This window comes from Sciurus vulgaris, assembly GCF_902686455.1.
Source record: "Sciurus vulgaris genome assembly, chromosome: 1".
NCBI classification, from domain to species: Eukaryota; Metazoa; Chordata; class Mammalia; order Rodentia; family Sciuridae; genus Sciurus; species Sciurus vulgaris.
In genome coordinates, this window is record NC_136461.1 from 18,560,343 (window position 1) to 18,580,203 (window position 19,861).

The following is a 19,861-nucleotide window of genomic DNA, read 5'->3' on the forward strand; positions in this document are numbered from 1 at the left end:
ATTTCCAACCTCATTAGCCCTCTCTTCCATAGAGGGTGGATACAGGCAGCAGTGTTTATGCTACTATCATTAATTCATTCAAAAATAGATGTATTACATACCTGTTGCTATTTTAAACCCAGAGGATTCAACAGTACACAAGATGCAGTCTTTCACCTTCCAGAAAGGACACTTGAGTACAGGGAATAGATAGTGTGGGTCAGAAAGCAGGACGGGCTTTATTATTCGGCAGAGGTAGCACCTACATGAGGTGCAATTTCACAAAATTGCAGAAAAGCCTTTTTGCCTTTTGTTGTTTTTGAAATACTGTTTTTTACTGATATCCATGATTGTGTTAGAAATTAATCTTCTGAGGAAAATGTGGGTTTAAGCAACATAATAAAAGTTAAATTCAACAGTTTTTTTTCTTTTTTGCAGTGCTAAGCGTGGAACCCACATCCTTACACATACTGGGCAAGTGCTTTACCACTGAGCTACACCTCCTGCCTTCAAATTTAAATAACAGCCTTAACATTTCATACTTGAGAACATTTTATTTAATACTTTAACAGCTCATGAAAAAATTAGGCCAAATGAACACTCCATGTTATTTTTTTATGCACATCAAAGTCACACACTTATTAAATCAGCATAAAATTAATTACATTTCATATTGACTTTAAAAGTATGGGGTAGACTGTTTAAACAGCCCTGCTGCTCATGCCTGTAATCCCAGCTACTCAGAAAACTGAAGCAGGATAATCTTTGCCGCCCTCCTCCCCGACTCAATTCAGGGAATTGAGCCCAGGGGCACTCTACCACTGAGCTACATCTCCAGCACCTTTTATTTTTTAAATATTGAGACAGGTCTTGCAAAGTAGTTGAGGCTTACAATCCTCCTACCTCATCCTCCTGCCTCAACCTCAGGAGTCACTGGGAATCATGGGTATGTGCCACTGCACCTGGTTAGGAGGATCTTGTGCACAGGAGTTTGAGGCCAGCCTGGCAATATCACGATACCCTGTCTTAAAATAAATAAATAAATAAAAAAGCATGTCTGTAATCCCAGCACTCAGCAGGTTGAGGCAGCAAGATTGCAAGTTCAAAGCCAGCCTCAGCAACTTAGCGAGGCCCTAAGCAACTCAGCAAGACCCTGTCTCAAAATTAAACATTAAAAAAAGGGCCAGAGATGTGGCTCAGTGATTAAGCACCCCTGGGTTCAACCCTCAGTACCAAAAACGATCCCCAAACCCCAAACCTTGCTAGCGAAGGCATTAATCCTTGCTTTTTATTTAAAACATATCCTAAAGGATAAGGGCAAAATGTTGACTATGCTGTGCTTAAATATCACAAAGAAATGAAAATTAAATAAATAAAACTGTACAAATGTGCCATCTGCCGGATGCAAATGTAAATCTCAACACTTCCACAGTTACCAGTTAGGTTTTTCTCCCTTCTCAGCATCACCTCTTCGAATCTTCCTCATTCCTCTCAGTCCTTTATGCGTCCCCGGTTCCCTCCTTCCTCACAAAAGAAACAGAAATCATCCGTCGGAACACTCACCTCTCCACCCACCAGTCCATGAACTTATTCCTTTAGACCTCCAGCCTTAACATACATATTGACAAAGTCCTCCGGTCCTAATTTCAGAGACTGTCCCCTACATCTATGGTGTCACACCCAGGTTCGTCCTCCACTAAATGTGATAGAGCCCCAACCCCGACTAGACGGTGACTCAGGCCACGCGCTAACTCCGGGTCACCATCTGACTCCCTGCTTCAGGAGGGAGGGCTGATGGGTGGGTAGCGGAGCGGGAGCAGGACTAGGCAGTTTGGGTGGGATTCCCTCTTGTCCCATCTGCGCAGGCCCAGCAGGCCACTCCTGGCTTCATTGAGCTCCACTCCGCCTAGAGGCCAGACCCGGCCAGCGGCAGAGGAGAAGGCTCTTAGCCGCGGCGGGCTCATGCGTAGAGAGATCTGTCGCGCCCGGCGGCGGGGCAGCGTGCAGGGGCGGGACGCCGGCGCGGCTCGGCTCTCGATTGGTCAGCGTTGAGCAGAACGGGGCGGGAGAACGGCGCTACTCGACTGCTGATTGGCCAGAGGCAGGCAGAGGAAGGTGCCTGGCGGCGCGCGCTCTGAGGCGCGCGACCTGGCGGGCGTGTAACGGCCGTTAGCCGAGCTGAGGGGCTGAACCGCCGCCCGTGGCCGACGTGGTGGCCGCAGTCAGTATCCGCGAGTGAGGGATTTCGCCGCCCGCTCTCAGGGCCGCGTAAGTTCCCGCCGGGGCCCCAGTCTAGGCGGTACACCCTGCCCCTTTCTCCGTAGTCCCGGCGAAGCCTTGGACACTCGCGACTTCTCTCCGTGGGGGAGCGGGGAGCGCGAAGCGCATGCGCAGAGCGACCGAGCCGTAACCGGCCTCGGGTCTCTGCCTTAGCCCGCTAAGATAGTGCCCCCGCTCGCCCGCTCCTGTCCGGGTCGCCTCCCCTCTTCGTTACCCTGCTTTCAACTCATCTTTCACCCGACAGCAGTTGCCCGTGAGTCTGGCCTTGTGCCAGTGGACAGGGGAACAGCGGGCAGCACTTTCCTTGCCCTCATGGAGCGTGTACGCGGTCCCGGGAGAAGAGTAGACGTTAAGCGAGTAGTATTCAGTTAGCACTCAATAAGTGCAGGTGGACCCCTTTTACAAAGAGCACACGACCGAGGCGCCCGTCCACTTAGAGGTCGGAGCTCGCCCGGGGAAGAGAAGTTTTGAGTTGAGATTGGAAGGTTGTGCAGAGGAGTCGAGTGGGGCGACCGAGGCCTTGGCTCTCGGGATATCTGACGATGTCTGGAGACATCGTCGACAGTCCCGACCCTGGGATGCTGCTCACATCCAGAGGTGCTTCTGCACATCCGGCAGTGTGCAGGACAGCCCCACATCAAGCCAAGCATCAGTAGTGCTGAAGTGGAGGAGCCGTGCTGATGCTATGAGCGAACTGCAAGTTTAGTGTGTGCAAGTTTGTCCAACACAGCATATTCAGCACTTCACCCCAGCAAACCAGGAGGATCAGAGCTATGTTTGTCTTTTACTCAGTACACTTACAGTGCGGGCACTGAGCCAGGCAAATAGTGATCAGTAAAATTTGATTAATGGACCGAATACAGTGTGCTGGAGAAGGAGGAGTGGTGATACAGCATAATTAAGATAACTAGAGTTCATTACTTTCTCTTAGGCCCTGTCCGCGTTATAATGGTCTGGTGGTTTCATACGTCTCAGGACTTGTTCTTTCTAATGGCACCTTCATGGCAGGGATTTGACTTCTCTTTTACGGATCACTTTAATGAGTGATCAAGGCTATGAATATATGTGATGCCGTGAGATTCTTAATGTGTTTGTGTCAGCTCTCTGTATATCCATTCAAATCCTCTCTTGTCTTGATGTGGTTCTCTCAACAGCTGCTAAGATTGACATTCCATACCAAGATTCTCATTCTTCAAGGGGAGAATGTATTTAACAGTCATAATCTAATTCTTAGGTAGCACCATGGGAAATACAACCTGGGTGATGAACAAGGGAAAAGTGAAGAAATTGTATGACTGTCCCTGACTGCCCTGTCTCCTAACTGCTTCAAGGTTTGCAGCTCCTGCTGTCAGAGGCAGATGGCTTGTGATGCCTTAATAACTCCCTTCAGTTCTTTCATTGTGTGTTTTGTCACACTCAGAAAAAATGCTGATTAAACTCCTGAAGCATTACACCACAGTTCTGGCCTTTTTTACTTTGCCCAAGCTGGTCTGGAACTTGCCATCCTTCTGACTCAGCCTCCTGGGTAGCTGGGATTAGAGATGTGCATCACCACACCCAGCTCACAATTCTGGATTTAAAGCCTCTTCCTAGTTGCATGATCTTCATCAATCTAAACTGTTAAGAATATCAAATAAAATGAGAACAATAATAGTAACTGCCTCATAGGGCTAAGCAAAGTGTTTAGCACAGTACTTAATAAATATTAAGTGTTAAATACATGTTAAATTTTTTGAACAAATGAATATTTTTGTGGTACAAAGGGCTTTGAATATAGATAGCAACCATGTTGTGTTTTTTTCCTGTTCACCTCCTTTGACCTACCTTTTTGGTTGTAAAGTGGTCACTTGTATTACTCCTTGTACATTCATTTATCCCACTTTTATACCAGAAAATATCTATCTCCTTCAGTTGGTCCTAAAATCTCTACTAGGTGATCATCTAATTCTGAATTTAGTAGGAAAAAAAATCAAGAATGATTTATTCCATGTTTTGTGCCTCATAGGTACACTTTAAAAAAAAGATAATTCACATGCTATAAGATTAATTTTATTCACGTGCTATGAAAGTAACTTTACTTGTACATAATTCAGTGATTTTTAGACTATTTCTAAGCCTATTCAACCATTATCACCATCTAATTCCCCAATATGTTAATTATCCTGAAAAGAAACCCCATAACCATTAGCAGTCACTCCCTATTTTCCTACTCCCTTCTTTAGCCCTTTGCAACCACTAATCTGCTATTTCTATAGATTTGGCTGTTTTAGACATTTTTATAAATGGGATCATGCAATTTTTGGCTTTGAGTATTTGCCTTCCTTTCCTTAGCATAATATTTTCAGTGTTCATCCATGTTGTAGCATGTATCAATACCTCATTTCTTTTTATGACCGAATATTCTGTTGTATGGGCATCCCACATTTTATTGATCCTTTGTTAATGGACATTTGGGTTGTTTCCACTTTTTAGCTATTGTAAATAATGTTGCTGTGAACATTTATTTACAAGTTTTTACATGAACCTCTGTCTTCATTTTTCTTGAATTGTAACATGCCTTCCACATCTGAGAGTTCTGCATCTGCAGATTCACCAGGTATGGATTGAGAATGTACTCAGGGATTGTCGGGCTCAGTGGTGCACGCCTGTAATTCCAGGGGAGGCTGATGCAGGAGGATCACAAGTTCCAGGCCAGCTTCAGCAATGTAGCAAGACCCTTTCTCAAAATAGTGATAGTTTAGTGATAAATTCTACTGGGTTCAAAAGAAAAATATATATACTTGGGGAGGAGAATAATTGCATTTGTACTGAACAAGTACTACCTTTTTATTCTTGTCATTATCCTCTAAGCAGTATGGTATAACAACTATTTACATAGCATTTACATTTGTATTAGGTATTATAAGTAGTATAGAGTTGATGATGATGTTTGTTTTTGAGATGAGGTCCTGCTGTTTGGCCCATGCTAGCCTCAGATTCCTGGGCTCAAGTGTTCTTCCCACCTCAGCCTCCTGAGTAGCTGGAACCAGGTGCATGTCACTATACCTGGCTTTTAGAAAATTATTTTAAATGTACAGGAGGATGTGTGTATATATTATGTGCCAACACTACACTATTCTGTTCTTCACTCTTGGTTTGCTTCTTTAGTTCTTTTTGCACCCTACTGTCCCATTTGCTCCATATTTGAGCATCTGTAGATTTTGGTATCTGTGGGAGTTCCTCAAAACTGTCTCTTCTGGGTACAGAAGGACCACTGTATACCTAAGAGCAGAATTGTTGAGTCATAGTGTGATTCTGTTTAACTGGGAGTTTCCCTTTTGTTACCCTTTTCTCAATTCATCAGAATTTGGAAAAGTCTCAGAATCCATTGGGACTGTCATTTTGTTATTCTTCAAAGGAAGAGATAAAGGAAAGAATTTTGATGCTGGCAGTAATCACTAGTAGGTAGATAAGCATGCTATGTCACCATCAACTCACTGGCCATAAATAAAATGGCTAGCCATAAGTTGAAGCTTTTATTACCGAATAAAGAAAGCTCTCTTTCCCAGGAAGAAGTGAGATTTTTGGAGGATGGTACAGTCCTATTAAATATGCAGTGAATCAGAGACCACTTGGGCTGTTGTTACTAAAAGAAATCCATAGAGGTCAGTAAAGTACATTAGAGAATTAGTACTATTTATCCCCTGCACCCCCCCCCCCTCGTTTTTTTCCTTTCAGAGTTGAATTTCATCTCTAAGAATTGTGTTTTGTGAATTGTCCCAACTTCTTTGGGGGCTCTTATAAATTCAGTTTTCAAATTCATACTTCCTTATCTTTCAGGGACTGTATTATGTGCCACCTTTTGTTTTATTTATTTTTTATTGACATAAATTGCCAAGTAGTAATAATAAATTAATTAGGCACTTACAATATGTCAGGCCATGTTGTAAGTTATTATAAATCACTTAGCATGAATCATCTTTATCATTTTTATATAAAGAAACTGAGACACAGTTGTATTTAAAATTTTGCCCAATGTTATACAGCTAATAAAACCCAAACTGGAAGTTTAGTATGTTCAGACTTCAAATCTAAGTGTTCTGAGTCTATGCTCTGAACCATTTTGCTCAAATATGCAAATATAAGACACTGTTATTTGTTTTTGCTAGTTATAACTAAAAGGTTTTGTTCACACAGAAATTAGACTGCTGAATTTTCAACATCTACCCTGTAAGGGAGTTTCCACAAAACCACGCCGGACACGGGAAATCACATAAGGGAATTTATTAAGCAAACAGTGTCTTCCTGCAGGGTAAGAGAGAAAATGAGAGGAAAAGAGAAAGGAAAAGAAATGGCACACACTAGAGAGAGTGGGAAGCCAGGAGGATAGAGAAAAGTGAGGAGGACAGACAGAAGAATGGGAAAAGATGGCGAGGAAGCTATAGTAAACAGTTGAATTCCGCCGGGCTAACAGGACCAATATTGGAGAAGGATACTTGCAAGCTGACTGATGAACCAATAGCTAACCAGGATGTTCACAGATTGACAAGTGGTTGGGAGGCAGGGAAAATGACTGCACCTGTTGGGCGGAGGAGCAGCTTAATACATTACATTCCCCCGTTTCTGTTTTTATAAGAAAATCTTTTGTTCTCCAGTTCTTTCTGAAGCCTTCTCTCTACTTCCTGCTTAAGTGACTGGGGTTGGTTTTGCAGGTGAGATATAAAAAGTCTATTCTCCTTCCAGACTTCCAAAGGCAGATGATTTTCATGGACTTCATTTCCTCGATTTGACTGATCCCCTATTTCTACACTAACTGCCTGCCCCCAATTCTAACTTCATTCACCCTTCTAATTCTAGGAACTCCTTTGCCGCAGGGAAAGGGGGTCGATGACCGCTCTGGCTTCTTGGAGCTGAAAGGGGGCAGCATGGGGCAAGCAGTTTGGAGTTCCCTTTTTAGAAATCAGGTCAATTGAGGGGTACAAGGTAGAAGTCCAGTTGGGAAGAGCAGGTTGTAAAGGCATCTGGGGATGGGTGCTTTTATGAGAGAAGAACAAAAAGACATGAGTACTGAAATGAGATTGATACAATATAAATGTTGCAGAATCTGGAACATGCCAGTGCATATCATAAAGATGACAGAAGTCAATAATTCCTCACCAGGGGGTGGAAGAACTGAGAAGTTGTTCCCATAACAAGGCCTAGCAAAGGCTGGAGAGGACAAGGCCTTTATTTGGGAACTTTAACATTGTCTAGGTTATCAGAAATGTGAACACAACATTTAGTAGAGATACTAGCAAACATAGATTAAGCCTACCTGTGTCTGTAGGCCTTAAACTGACTAAAACTTCTGACTCTGGCAGTTTCTCTTGATAGTTATTAGGCACATTTGCCTAAGAATCTCTCTTTTGTAGCTTTTAGTCTTTATTCTAGTGGGCTAACGCAAGTATACATCTTAAGTTACATTTAAGTATTATTTTAAATGCCCAAGAATGGCTATATTTTGGTTTTAACTGTTTTGCTAGGTGTTTAAGATCAAGCTGGTCAAAGTGACCTGTTCCTGTCTGTTAAAGAGTCAGCTGAGTTCCCACAGGGGTCACTCATAGAGAACTTAAGAGCAGCTTCTTAGCTCCATTAGTGCCATTGGTTAGGCAGGGTCTTCTCAATGAGGTGGCTCCCCTTGGAAGCATTAGGGGTGTCTCCCTTTTTCCATGACCCTCCTCTGCAGCAGGTGCACTGAGTGGCTTTTCCTTTAGTGGCCTTATCAATCTCCTTGGTTAGGAGGTTGTGTGACCCAGAGTTGCAAAGCTCCTTGGAGAAGTCCTTTTGTTCCCTGGGTTCAGGCTGACTTTGAGGGCAAGACCCAAATATGGACTTTCTTTTCTTGATCTCTGTATTTAATCTCAATCTCTAAGTTTGATCTTAACCATCAAGCAAGTCAGTCTCACCAGTCATAAAACAAGAGTACTGGGCTTTAACTTCAATGTCTATGACTTTACAGTTATTTACCCCCTTTTATATAATGGGGGTTTACATTATCTGTCCTATAGCTGATTGCTTACTATTCCAAGTTAATTCACGGTGTTCGCTATTGAAGCAGTACTTCTGCAAAATATTGATCAGGCAACAATTAAGAGTTTACAAGGAAAATACAAAATGGAATCATTAACAGTAAAACATTCAGTTTGTGCAATAGCTATCTTGAATTTTGGCTGAGTTCCCATTTGAGATCACAGTAATCTTTACAACAAACATCAGACTTTTGAACACAGCTTTAAATGAGTTAAAGTCTGGCTTACTTTGGAGCCATTCTGACATGCAGCAGAGTTGTGAGGCAGAGCCTTATCTCAGGTAAGGCAGGGCTTTTCCTAAAGCTAATTTTTCCTCTTTTGCTATGACCAGCCTGACCAAATTCTCAAGTTCAGTGAGGGGCAAAGGAATATTAGAAAATAAAGGTTTATAAACACAGATTTTGAAGATTAAGCTGAGATCCGATGGAACTCTGTTCTCTGATGGAAATGCAGATATAAAGAGTTATGTCAGCAATGTTTATATATGTATGTAAGCATTAAAGAAAAGCTGAGAGAGCTTTCAACTGTCCTCTCAATAACTTTTAGAAATACATTTAACAAATTTTACATATACCCTATTGATGACAGGTCCTATAATAGAACATTAAATAATAGGTTTACCATTATAGAAGACAAGTTTAATTTGGAGAATAGCAGCTTGATAAATTATCTGCTTTAAAGGCTTGTATACCTGGAAAATATGAACACATTTAATATACAAAGAATAATGTTTTTAAGTATGTTACTCCATGGAATGACTTTGTAAATTAATTAGATGTCTCTAACACACACATTTGAGTAATCCCATACATGTCAACTCTAATTCACTCATCTTATTGTGGAAAAACCAAGATATTAGACAAGTGTACCAACAGCATTTGCGTCTCTTTCCTGTTAAAGAAAGGTCCTAGAAAAATTAATGTTAGACATTTTATAAACATTAATATTTTGTTAGTGTGACCACCTAGAGACTTGTGAGTTAATTTTAAAGACATTTTACTTCTATTAGTTTACACAATTTAAATTGAACCTCTTTAAATCATGTGATTAAAAATAGTTGGATCCATTTTTAAAATTTTAATTTTTATGCACACTTATACTTAACACAAAAGTAAAGGCCTTGTAGTATTTATCTCCATTGCAATGTAACAGGTGTTCAAAAATAACTCTAGAGTTGGATAAAAAGAACTGATCAAAAATTATTAACCTAGGTATGTAGGATCAAAATTGTGAGCTCAAAAATACAGCATTTAAGAAAAACAAAAGTCCTAGAAGAAAAATGATAATGGTCATTAATTATAGCATGAGAAAATGAGAAGGAGAGAAAAGGTGAAAGGGAGAAAAGTATTCTGAGTTGTAGCCCAGGAGAAATTTAAAATGGACACCTTTTTTTTTCCTTGGGTTTGAAACTGGTCTCCCACTGTGCCTTCCTCCAGTAGGTAAGGGAAGTTGGCAAGCCAGATCCATAACTTCGGGATAAGAATTGGCTGTGAGGGCTGGGTCGTTCGGGCTGGGGCATGTGAAGCAGGGCTGGTTGTGCGCTGTGGCTGGATGAGGCTTGCCGCCCCCTCCACACCCGGGGCAACTCCTACCAGCCCACCCTTCCGCCCGGCCCTCTTCCCCCTCTTCCCTCCATTTACATTTCAATGTAAGCCTTGACTGAGATCTGAATCCGAAAGGGGCTAAAATGTTCTAGCAGAAACTTGATGCTTAGGTCCTTTTAATTTAGGTTTGGACACAGAAAATTGTCAATTATCTCCCACTACTTCTGGGGAATGGGGCTGCTTATATTATGTGGGGAAGCAGGGGAAGACGGAGAAGCAGGGTCTGGAGGTGCTTGAGCCTACAGGAAGAGCCAAGAAACAAGAAAGAAGAGACTTGAAGATAAGAAATCCCTTTCCATCTGCCCACTTGCTCACGGAAGCTGTGTGCCATTACACAAACGGATTTTGATGGCTTTAAGTACTGGGGGTTGGACAAGGGGTTCCCAGGGTGGAATCTGCCAAATTGGAGGACCCAGATTCCATGGTGGGGATTGATACAGCCGAGTCTGTGGCCAGGGCATCCCGAGGCTGGAGTACTGGCCTGGAAATGAGGGGCAGCACGTTGATCGCCTCGTCACACAAACATCAATGTGGGGCCAGGCAAAAACTGAGAAGAGTTGAGGACCTGATATCAGGGTTTTCGAGCGCGAATGCAAGTACAAGATGAGCCTCAACCCTGAGAGAGATCTCCACCATAAAATCAGGAATCCACCCGGCAGATAAGACTGACTATAGGGGCCTGCCGTAATTATAAATCAGCCTAGGAAAACCGTAATTATAAATCGGCCTAGGGGAACCTGCCTACTCACCAACCTGAAGTCCGGTAATAAATGCAGAGCAGAGCGACTGGGCAGAATGGATGGTGGAGACGTGTCCGGGGGCACTGGGGCATCAGATGGGGTTCCACTCTCTTAAGAGACAGTGGAAGATCCCATCCTGAGTCACAGCACCACTGTAAGGGAATTTCCACGAAATGCCGGACACGGGAAATCACATAAGGGAATTTATTAAGCAAACAGTGTCTCCCTGCAGGGTAAGAGAGAAAAATGAGAGGAAATGAGAAAGGAAAAGAAAGGTCATGCGCTAGAGAGAGTGGGAAGCCAGGAGGATAGAGAAAAGTGTGTAGGACAGACAGAAGAATGGGAAAAGATGGCGGGGAAGCTATAGTAAACAGTTGAATTCTGCCGGGCTAACAGGGGACCAATATTGGAGAAGGATACTTGCAAGCTGACTGATGAACCAATAGCTAGCCAGGATGTTCACAGATTGACAGGTGGTTGGGAGGCGAGGAAAATGACTGCACCTGATGGGCAGAGGAGCAGCTTTATACATTACATACCCTTAAATACAAATGTTATAAGAGATGGAGAAATGGGAAGAAAATGTCAGCTAAGGATCAGAATTATACTTTATGACCAAGAGTTCTGCCTGTCTCTGTGCATCATCTGTGATTACTGAAGGAATCAGGAGTTTGTTTTAAGTAAATCATAATTGTGGCTGTAATGCTTCACTCTTAGATTAGTTCTTTAGTTCTTTTTGCACCCTATTCTCCCATCATGTACCCCATGGCTAAGAAAATTCGCAGCAAAATTTATTTCAAAAATTATAACAATTGGAGGGGCACTAGGACCTCTTGGGATCCATATTGGTAATCTGATTCTATGTTTTCTCTACTTGCTTTAGGCAGATAATAGAGTAGATTTGGGGGAGTTGGTTTCTTTTCTTTACTGTCTTGTTTTTTTGAGACACGGACTTGCTCTGTTGCCCAGGCTCATCTCAAATTTATGGGGTCAAGTGATCTTCCAGTGTCAGCCTCCCAAATAGTTGGGAGCCATACCTGACTGGTTTGCTCCCCCCACCTTGCTTATGATTTCTTTTTTTCCCCAATATTATTTTATAGGTGCATTATAGTAGTATATAATGGTGGGATTTGTTGTTATATCTTCATATGTGCACGATATAACAATGTAATTTGACGATATCACTCCCAGCACTTTCCCCTCCCTCCCCTTCTACTTCTGGTCCCTTTTCTCTGTTCTGCTGATCTCCCTTTGACTTTCATGTTCCTCACCAGCACCACCACTTTTCTTTTCCTTTTTCTTCTCTAGCTTCCAAATATGAGAAAAACATATGACCTTTGGTCTTCTGAGTTTGGCTTATTTTGCTTAACATAATGTTCTCAAGTTCCATGCACTTTCCTGCAAATTACATAATTTCACTTTTCTTTATGGTTGAATAAAACTCCTTTGTGTCTATACCACATTTTCTTTATCTGTTCATCTGTTGATGGACATCTAGGCTAATGCCTTGGTTTGGCTATTGTGAATTCTGCTGCTATAAACATGGGTATTTATGTATCACTATAGCATGATGACTAATTCTTTAGGATAAATATCAAGGTGGTATAGCTGGGTCTTGGTTTGCTTTTTAAAACACTCATAGGAGTAAAATGTGGAAGAGTTCTTGAATACTTCGTATGGTTGTGATATTGTAAAATATATGTTCTTTGTCTAGTTTCCTGGCATACTTGTAAATCCTTACAGTCTTCCAAATTATGTCTTTTCGTATGTTAATGAGTTGGATACTGACTAGCATCCCTTCAGGATGGGGACTGGTCACTGGAAAGAACAAGGCAGGATCAGAGGGTGAGGACTTTCAGCCCCAACCTCAGAGGAGAAGGAATGTTTGGAGATTAAGCTGGCCAGTGATTTAATCAGTCTTGCCTAAGTAATGAAGCCCCCATAAAACTTCACAAGGATAGGGTTGGGGAAGTGCCTGGGAACCTGAACATGTGGAGGTTGTTAGAGGGTGGAATACCTGAGAGGGCACCTCTTCCCACATGCTTTGCCCTGTGCATCTCTGTATCTATCCTTTGTAGTATCCTTTATAATAAGCCAGTAAATGTAAGTAAAGGGTTTCCCTGAGTTGTGAACCACTTTAGCAAACTAGTCATGAAGAAGGGGGTCATGAGAACCTCAATTTATTGCTAGTTGATCAGATACATGAGTGAAACAATCTGGGGATCTCAATGGGTATCAGAAGTGGGACAATCTGGTAGGACTGATTCCCCAACTTGTGAGATTTGATACCAGTGAAATAATCTGGGGATCTCAATGGGTATCAGAAGTGGGACAGTCTTGCAGGACTGAGTCCCCAACTTGTGGGATTTGATGCTATGTCCCAAGTAGCTAATATCAGAATCGAATTAGAGAACACCCTCTAATTGTGGTTGTCTGATGCAGAATTGCTTGCTTGATACATCTAGTGTCAGAAGCACCTCATGAGAGTAAATATAGTAGGAAGAAAATGTTTGTTCTTTAATCCTAAGATTGTTTTTGATATAGTTTCTGCTGAACGGGAACTGAGTTATAGGAAATTAAAAAATACTGTCGAGATTTGACTGGTTATCCCTTATCCCTTCATTCTGCAGTTGTCTCCAATAACTGTGATGGCCATGCAAGAAAAATACCCAAGTGAGAGGACCTCTCATGCTACTTCACCAGGTAAATAGCCAAAATCTCCTGGGTTAAATTCTGACTTTTGTTCTGTTATTTCATATTCTCGAAGGGAAATACTGAGCACACAACATTTGCTGAAATTCTGATACAAAAAGAATAGAGTAACATGGGGCTATATTGAATATAAAAACAGTTCTCTACTTGGAATTGCAAAGGAGTAAATAGTTATGTGCCTTATGAATATGGCAAAATAAGCCTCTCTATAATGTGTAACTATAATGCACTAATAGATAAAAAAAAAAACAAATAGATCTCTTTGAGGGAACAGTTATTTATCTGTGGTCCTCCATGGCTTCCAACAAGACCATGTTATTGTTGGGAAGGGAGGACATATAAAGAATTAGAACAGAATGACTTTGGAAGACAGTTCCATTTGAAATCATAAATTACTGTGTTCTCTGTTGTCTTTGTAATACTCTGAGTGGGTCGGTCATCACTAGCCCACAAAAGTTGGAATCCTTGGATGCCAGTAGTCTCTGTCATACTGTCACAAGAGACTCAGGAATTTATCTGTAGAATGGATTGCCGAGATTTTTAAAGTTCAGTAGATACACTAAGTAGGTATTTCAAGTATATGTGTCAGACATTTAAATATATGTAGGCAATCAATAGATGAGAAATGTTTCAAATAAGTATCATTTTTGAAAAATTTGAATTTTGAAATATTTTATCAAGAAAAGGACACATTTTATTCAGTTACACATATGTTTTATTTAAAGCACATGTTTTGGTTAACTATTTAAAAAGGCCTGGCAAACTATGCACTGTAACTGGAGAGACAAAGGAGATATAGACTCACCAAGAGTCAGATTATGTTGCTTCTAGCTAAATAATACCAATTTAGTGCTGTAGTAACATTTTCTAATATACTGCTCAGAGGCTCTGATTATTGTCTCTGTTGTTTATTAAAAATTATTATAACGAATGCCTCTCTTCCCAGCAACTTGACCAGCCTAAGAAACTTAGTGAGGCTCTAAAAAATTTCAAAAGGCAGGGAACTGGGGTTGTATGTAGCTCAGTAATAGAATGCTCCTGAGTTCAATCTCTAGTACTGAAAAAAAGTATTACAAATTACTGAGTATAGAAAGATTGACATATTCTTTCAAATTAGGCAATCCAGTATGACTCAAAGAATAGGAATACTTGGGAAAAATTAGTTTCCTGTCACTAGAAAGCAGAAATAAAAGGGAGCAAATGTAGAAGAAACTAGGTTAAAAAGATAGCAAAAGTGCTAAACTTGGAATAAAGGAATAAGGTATTTTTATTTAAGGGTCACTTGCCTTCTACTAGACCAAAGAGCCTGTAGAACAATATTTTCTGATTTCAACTTAAACTTTGAGATTTTAAATTAAATGATGCTGGGGATTGAACCCAGGGTCTCATGCATGCTAGGCAAGTACTGTACCACTGAGCCATATCTCCAACTCAGTTTAAGTGATTTTTTTTAAAACAACAGTCCATGGGGTTACCTCAGCTGTTTCATACTAAAAGGAATAAATTGCCTTTTTTGTTTCAGGTTCCAATGTGATTCATAAAGGTAATTCCCTGGGAACTGAATGGCAGACACCAGTTATCTCAGAGGGCTTTCGGAGCCGCTTCAGCCGCTGTTCAAGTGTAGCCGACAGTGGGGATACAGCCATTGGCACGTCATGCTCAGATATTGCAGATGGTAGGTTGGATTAATGGTTTGTCAGTATATGTTGTCATTTTCAGATTGAGTTTCAGGTATATTGTCATTTCCAAAATATTCATAAGGTCATTTTATCTTAGTTTCCATTGTTTATCCTATCTGAAGCAACTTTCTAATAGTCTTCTTGACCTCAAGTCTTTCCTTCTGCTGCTGGATTGATCTTACTAAAAAGCCTGATTTCATATTTCATAGTTTCCCTCTCCTGCATATCCTCAGGTGTTCCATTACTTGGAGGATAAAGTTCACACACTTCAGTTCCTTTGTGATCTGGTTCTACCCACCCCATTCAACCTTTCAAGCATATTTTTTGGTATCATCAAGATGTTATTTTATAAACAAAATTGATAAACCCTTAGCCACACTAGTGAAGAGAAAGAGAAAACTCAAATTACTAAAATTCATGATGAAAAAGGAAATATCACAACCATTGAAATACAAAACATAATTAGAAGCTGTTTTGAAAATCTGCTCCAACAAAATAGAAAATCTCAAAGACATGGACAAATTTCTAGAGACATATGATCCACCCAAACTGAATCAGGAGGACAATGAACTAAAGAAGCCATCAAAAGCCTAACAACCAAGAAAAGCCTGGGACCAGACGGACCCTCAGCTGAGTTCTATAAGACCTTCAAAGAAGAACTAATATCAATACTCCTCAAAGTATTCCATGAATAGAAAAGAAGGGAACCCTTCCAAACTCATTCTCTGAAGCTACTATCACTCTGATATCAAAATCAGGCAAAGACACATCAAGGAAAAAAAACTTCAGACCAACATCCCTGATGAACATAGATGCAGAAATTCTTAACAAAATTCTGGCAAATAGCATACAAAAACATTTAAAAGGACAGTGTACCATAATCAAGTGGGGTTCATCCCAGGAATGCAAGGTTGGTTCAACATCTGGAAATTAATAAATGTAATTTATCACATCAATAGACTTAAGAATCATATGATCACGTCAATAGATGCAGAAAAAGCATTTGATAAAATACAGTATCTCTTCATGCTCAAAACAATAGAAAAAATAGGGATAGTTGGAACATACCTCAACATTGTAAAGGCTGTCTGTACTAAGCCTAAGGCCAACATCATTCTAAATGGAGAAAAACTGAAAGGTTCTCTCTAAAAACTGGAACAAGACAGGGATGCCCTCTTTTACCACTTCTATTCAACATCATCCTTGAAACTTTAGCCAGAGCAATCAGACAGACCAAAGAAATTAAAGGAATGCCAATAGGAAAAGAAGAACGCAAGCTATCACTATTTGCCAATGACATGTTCTATATTTAGAAGATCCAAAAAATTCCACCAGAAAACTTCTAGAACTAATAAAAGAATTCAGCAAAATAGCAAGATATAAAATCAACACTCATAAATTGAATGCATTTCTGTTCATAAATGATGAATCCTGAAAGAGAAATTAGGAAAACTACCCATTCACAATAGCCTCAAAAAAATAAAATATTTGGGAATCAATCTAACAAAAGAGGTGAAAGACCTCTACAATGAAAACTACAGACAATAAAGAAATTAAAGAAAACCTTAGAAGATGGAAAGATCTCCCATGCTCTTGGATAGGTGAATTAATATTGTTCGAATTAATATTGTCAAAATGGCCATACTACCAAAAGTGTTATACAGATTCAATGCAATTCCAATTAAAATCCCCATGACATACCTCAGAAATAGAGAAAGCAATAAAGAGACCCAGAATAGCCAAAGCAATCCTTAGCAGGAAGAGTAAAACATGAGGTATCACAATACCAGACCTTAAATCATACTGCAGAGCAATAATAATAAAAATTGAATGGTATTGGCACCAAAATAGGTAGGTAGCCCAGTGGTACAGACTAGAGGACATAGAGACAAACCCACATACATGCTAGACAAAGGTGCCAAAAATATACATTGGAGAAAAGATGGTCTATTCAATAGATAGTGCTGGGAAAACTGGAAATCCATATGCAACAAAATGAAATTAAACCCCTCTCACCTTGCACAAAATTCAGCTCAGAATGGATCAAGGACCTAGGAATTAGACCAGAGACCCTGCACCAAATAGATAGGCTCAAGTCTTCATCATGTTGGCTTAGGACCTGACTTCCTCAACAAGACTCCCAAAGTGCAAGAAATAAAAATAAGAATCAATAAATGGGATGGATTCAAACTAAAAATCTTTTTCTCAGCAAAGTAAACAATCAGTAATGTGAAGAGAGAGCCTACAGAGTGGGAGAAAATCTTTGCTACACGCACTTCAGACAGAGCACTAATCTCCAGAATTTATAAAGAACTTAAAAAAATCAACACCAAAAATACAAATAACTCAGCCAATAAATGGGCTAAGGAAATGAGCAGACCCTTCACAGAAGATATAGAATCAATCAACAAATATATGAAAAAATGTTCAAAATCTCTAGTAATCAGAGAAATGCAAATCAAAACTACCGAAAGATTTCATCTCACTGCAATTAGAATGGCTGTTATCAAGAATACAAGACAGAATAGGTGTTGGCAAGGATATGGGGAAAAAGGTACTCTCATACATAGCTGGTGGAGTTGCAAATTGGTGCAGCCACTCTGGAAAGCAGTATGGAGATTCCTTAGAAAACTTAGAGTGGAACCACCATTTGACCCGACTATCCTCCTTGACCTATACCCAAAAGGCTTAAAATCAGCATACTACAGTGACATAGCCATATCAATATTTATAGCAACTCAGTTCACAATGGCTAGATTGTGGAACCAACCTAGATGCCCTTCAAAAGATGAATGGATAAAGAAACTGAATGGATAAAGAAACTGGTATATATACACAGTGGAATATTCCTCAGCCATAAAGAAGAATAGAATTATGGCATTTGCAGGTAAATGGATGGAGTTGGAGAATATCATGCTAAGTGAGATAAGACCAGTCCCAAAAAACCAAAGGCCAAATGTTTTCTCTGATAAATGGATGCTGATACATAATGAATGGGCAGGGGAGGGGAGATGGTGGAATGAGACAAATGTCATTATCTTATGTACATGTATGATTACATGAATGGTGGCTCTACATCTTGTACAACCAGAGAATGAAAAGTTGTACTAAAAAAATGTTATTTTATAATACTTTGAAAATACAGACTTTTTTTTTTTTTTTTTTTTTTTTTTAATGATTTTGTTGTTTGTTTTGGTAACTGGGCTCTTTTGTCCTTTTTTAATCTGGCCCATTTTTGCTGTTGCCACCTCCTTTGGTCCCTTCCAGTTGTGCTGATTTTAGGACTATTTAGGATTTAGCAAAGTGTCCCACAAAGACTTCCCATTCCTTCTACCCTCTACTGATCTCCTTCCTTTTTGCATCCTTTATCTTTATTATCTCTGCCACTTGTTTTATACTGAAGTACTAACTACCAAGCAATACTTTATAAGGATGTTTTTCCATTTAGAGGATGAGGGTCTAGAAGACAGAGGACCTAATGATAACAAATTACTATTTATTACACACTTTGAGATAGGAACTGTGCTAAATTTATCTACATTATCACATTAATGCTATTCTGTGAAGTTTTTTTTTTTTTTTTTTTTTTTTCTGTTTTACTGATGGAAAAGCTAAATTTCAAAGTGTTTGAATGAATTGATTGCAATCACAAAACTAGTCACTTTGGTACTTTATCAGATGTTGTCATTTAAAAATATACCTATTCCACAGCTAATAGGATGACTGTCCAGAAATGACATATGTTGGTAAGAATGTAGAGAAATTGGAACCTTTATACATTGCTGGGTGGGAATGTAAAATGTTACAGTCGCTTTGGAAAAACAGCTTGGCAGTTCCTCAAAAAATTAAACCTTAAGATTTAATAATTAAACTCCTCAGTATATCCCCAAGAGAAATGAAAACATGCATCCACACAAAAACACATACACAAATGTTCATAGGAGAGATAAACTAAGCGTTCATAACTGGTGAATAGATGAGTAAAATGAGGTATATCCATACAATACAGTAGATTATTACTTGGCACTAAAATTAAGTACTCTTACATGCTGCCAGTAGATGAACCTTAAGAATATTTTGCTAAGTAAAAAAAAAAGCCAGATGCAAAAGGCCATATATTACATGGTCATATAATTGAAATGTTCAGAATAGATGAATCTATAGAGACAAAAAGCAGATTAGTGGTTTTAGAAGACCAGGAAAGTTGGGGAAAGTAGAGAAGTTTAACTGCTAAAGGGTAAGAAGTTTACTTATAAAAATAAATATGCTAAAACTCATTGAAATCGTATACTTCAAGTGGGTGAATTGTGTGATATGTGAATTGTATCTCAAAATTGTTTTAAAAATGATTAGGACTGGGATGTTGCTCAGTGGTATAGCTTCTTGCCAGGCATGAACAAGGACCTGGGTATAATACCCAGCATCACAAACAAATATTTTTAAAAGAACAAATATTTGGAAAAAATAAAAGAGGAATGAAAAGGGAAGGGAAAAATACATTTACTGGTACTGGCTCCTAGACACCTAGCGCTAATTTTAATAGTTTGATAACTGTGTGTTTATGGGGACTGTGCTCAGTAAATATTAAGTAGAATTGAAGCCAGGTGTGGTAACACATGTCTCTAATCCCAGCTACTTTGGAGGCAAAAGCAAGAGCATCATAAGTTCAAAGCCAACCCCAGCAACTTAGCAAGACCCTGTCTCAAATAAAATTTATCAAATGGCTGGGGATGCAGCTCTGTAATAAGAGTTCATCTAGGTTCAGTCTTCAGTATAGATAGATAGATAGATAGATAGATAGATAGATAGATAGATAGATA

General features: G+C 39.8%; 1 protein-coding gene across 2 annotated transcripts in view; it reads left to right on the forward strand.

Moving 5' to 3' along the window:
- Nucleotides 1-2,119: 2,119 nt before the first annotated feature.
- CEP85 (centrosomal protein 85) overlaps nt 2,120-19,861 on the forward strand; it is a 40,219-nt gene continuing 22,477 nt past the window's right edge. The window contains exons 1-3 of one of the 2 annotated variants that reach the window (XM_079150062.1): nt 2,120-2,247; nt 13,281-13,353; nt 14,885-15,037. In XM_079150062.1, the coding sequence (XP_079006188.1) occupies nt 13,299-13,353; nt 14,885-15,037 (208 nt within the window). In that variant the 5' untranslated portion in view covers nt 2,120-2,247; nt 13,281-13,298. Of the gene's footprint in view, nt 2,248-13,280; nt 13,354-14,884; nt 15,038-18,639; nt 18,788-19,861 lie in introns of those variants that run through there. The other variant, XM_079150063.1, reaches the window with a different exon arrangement.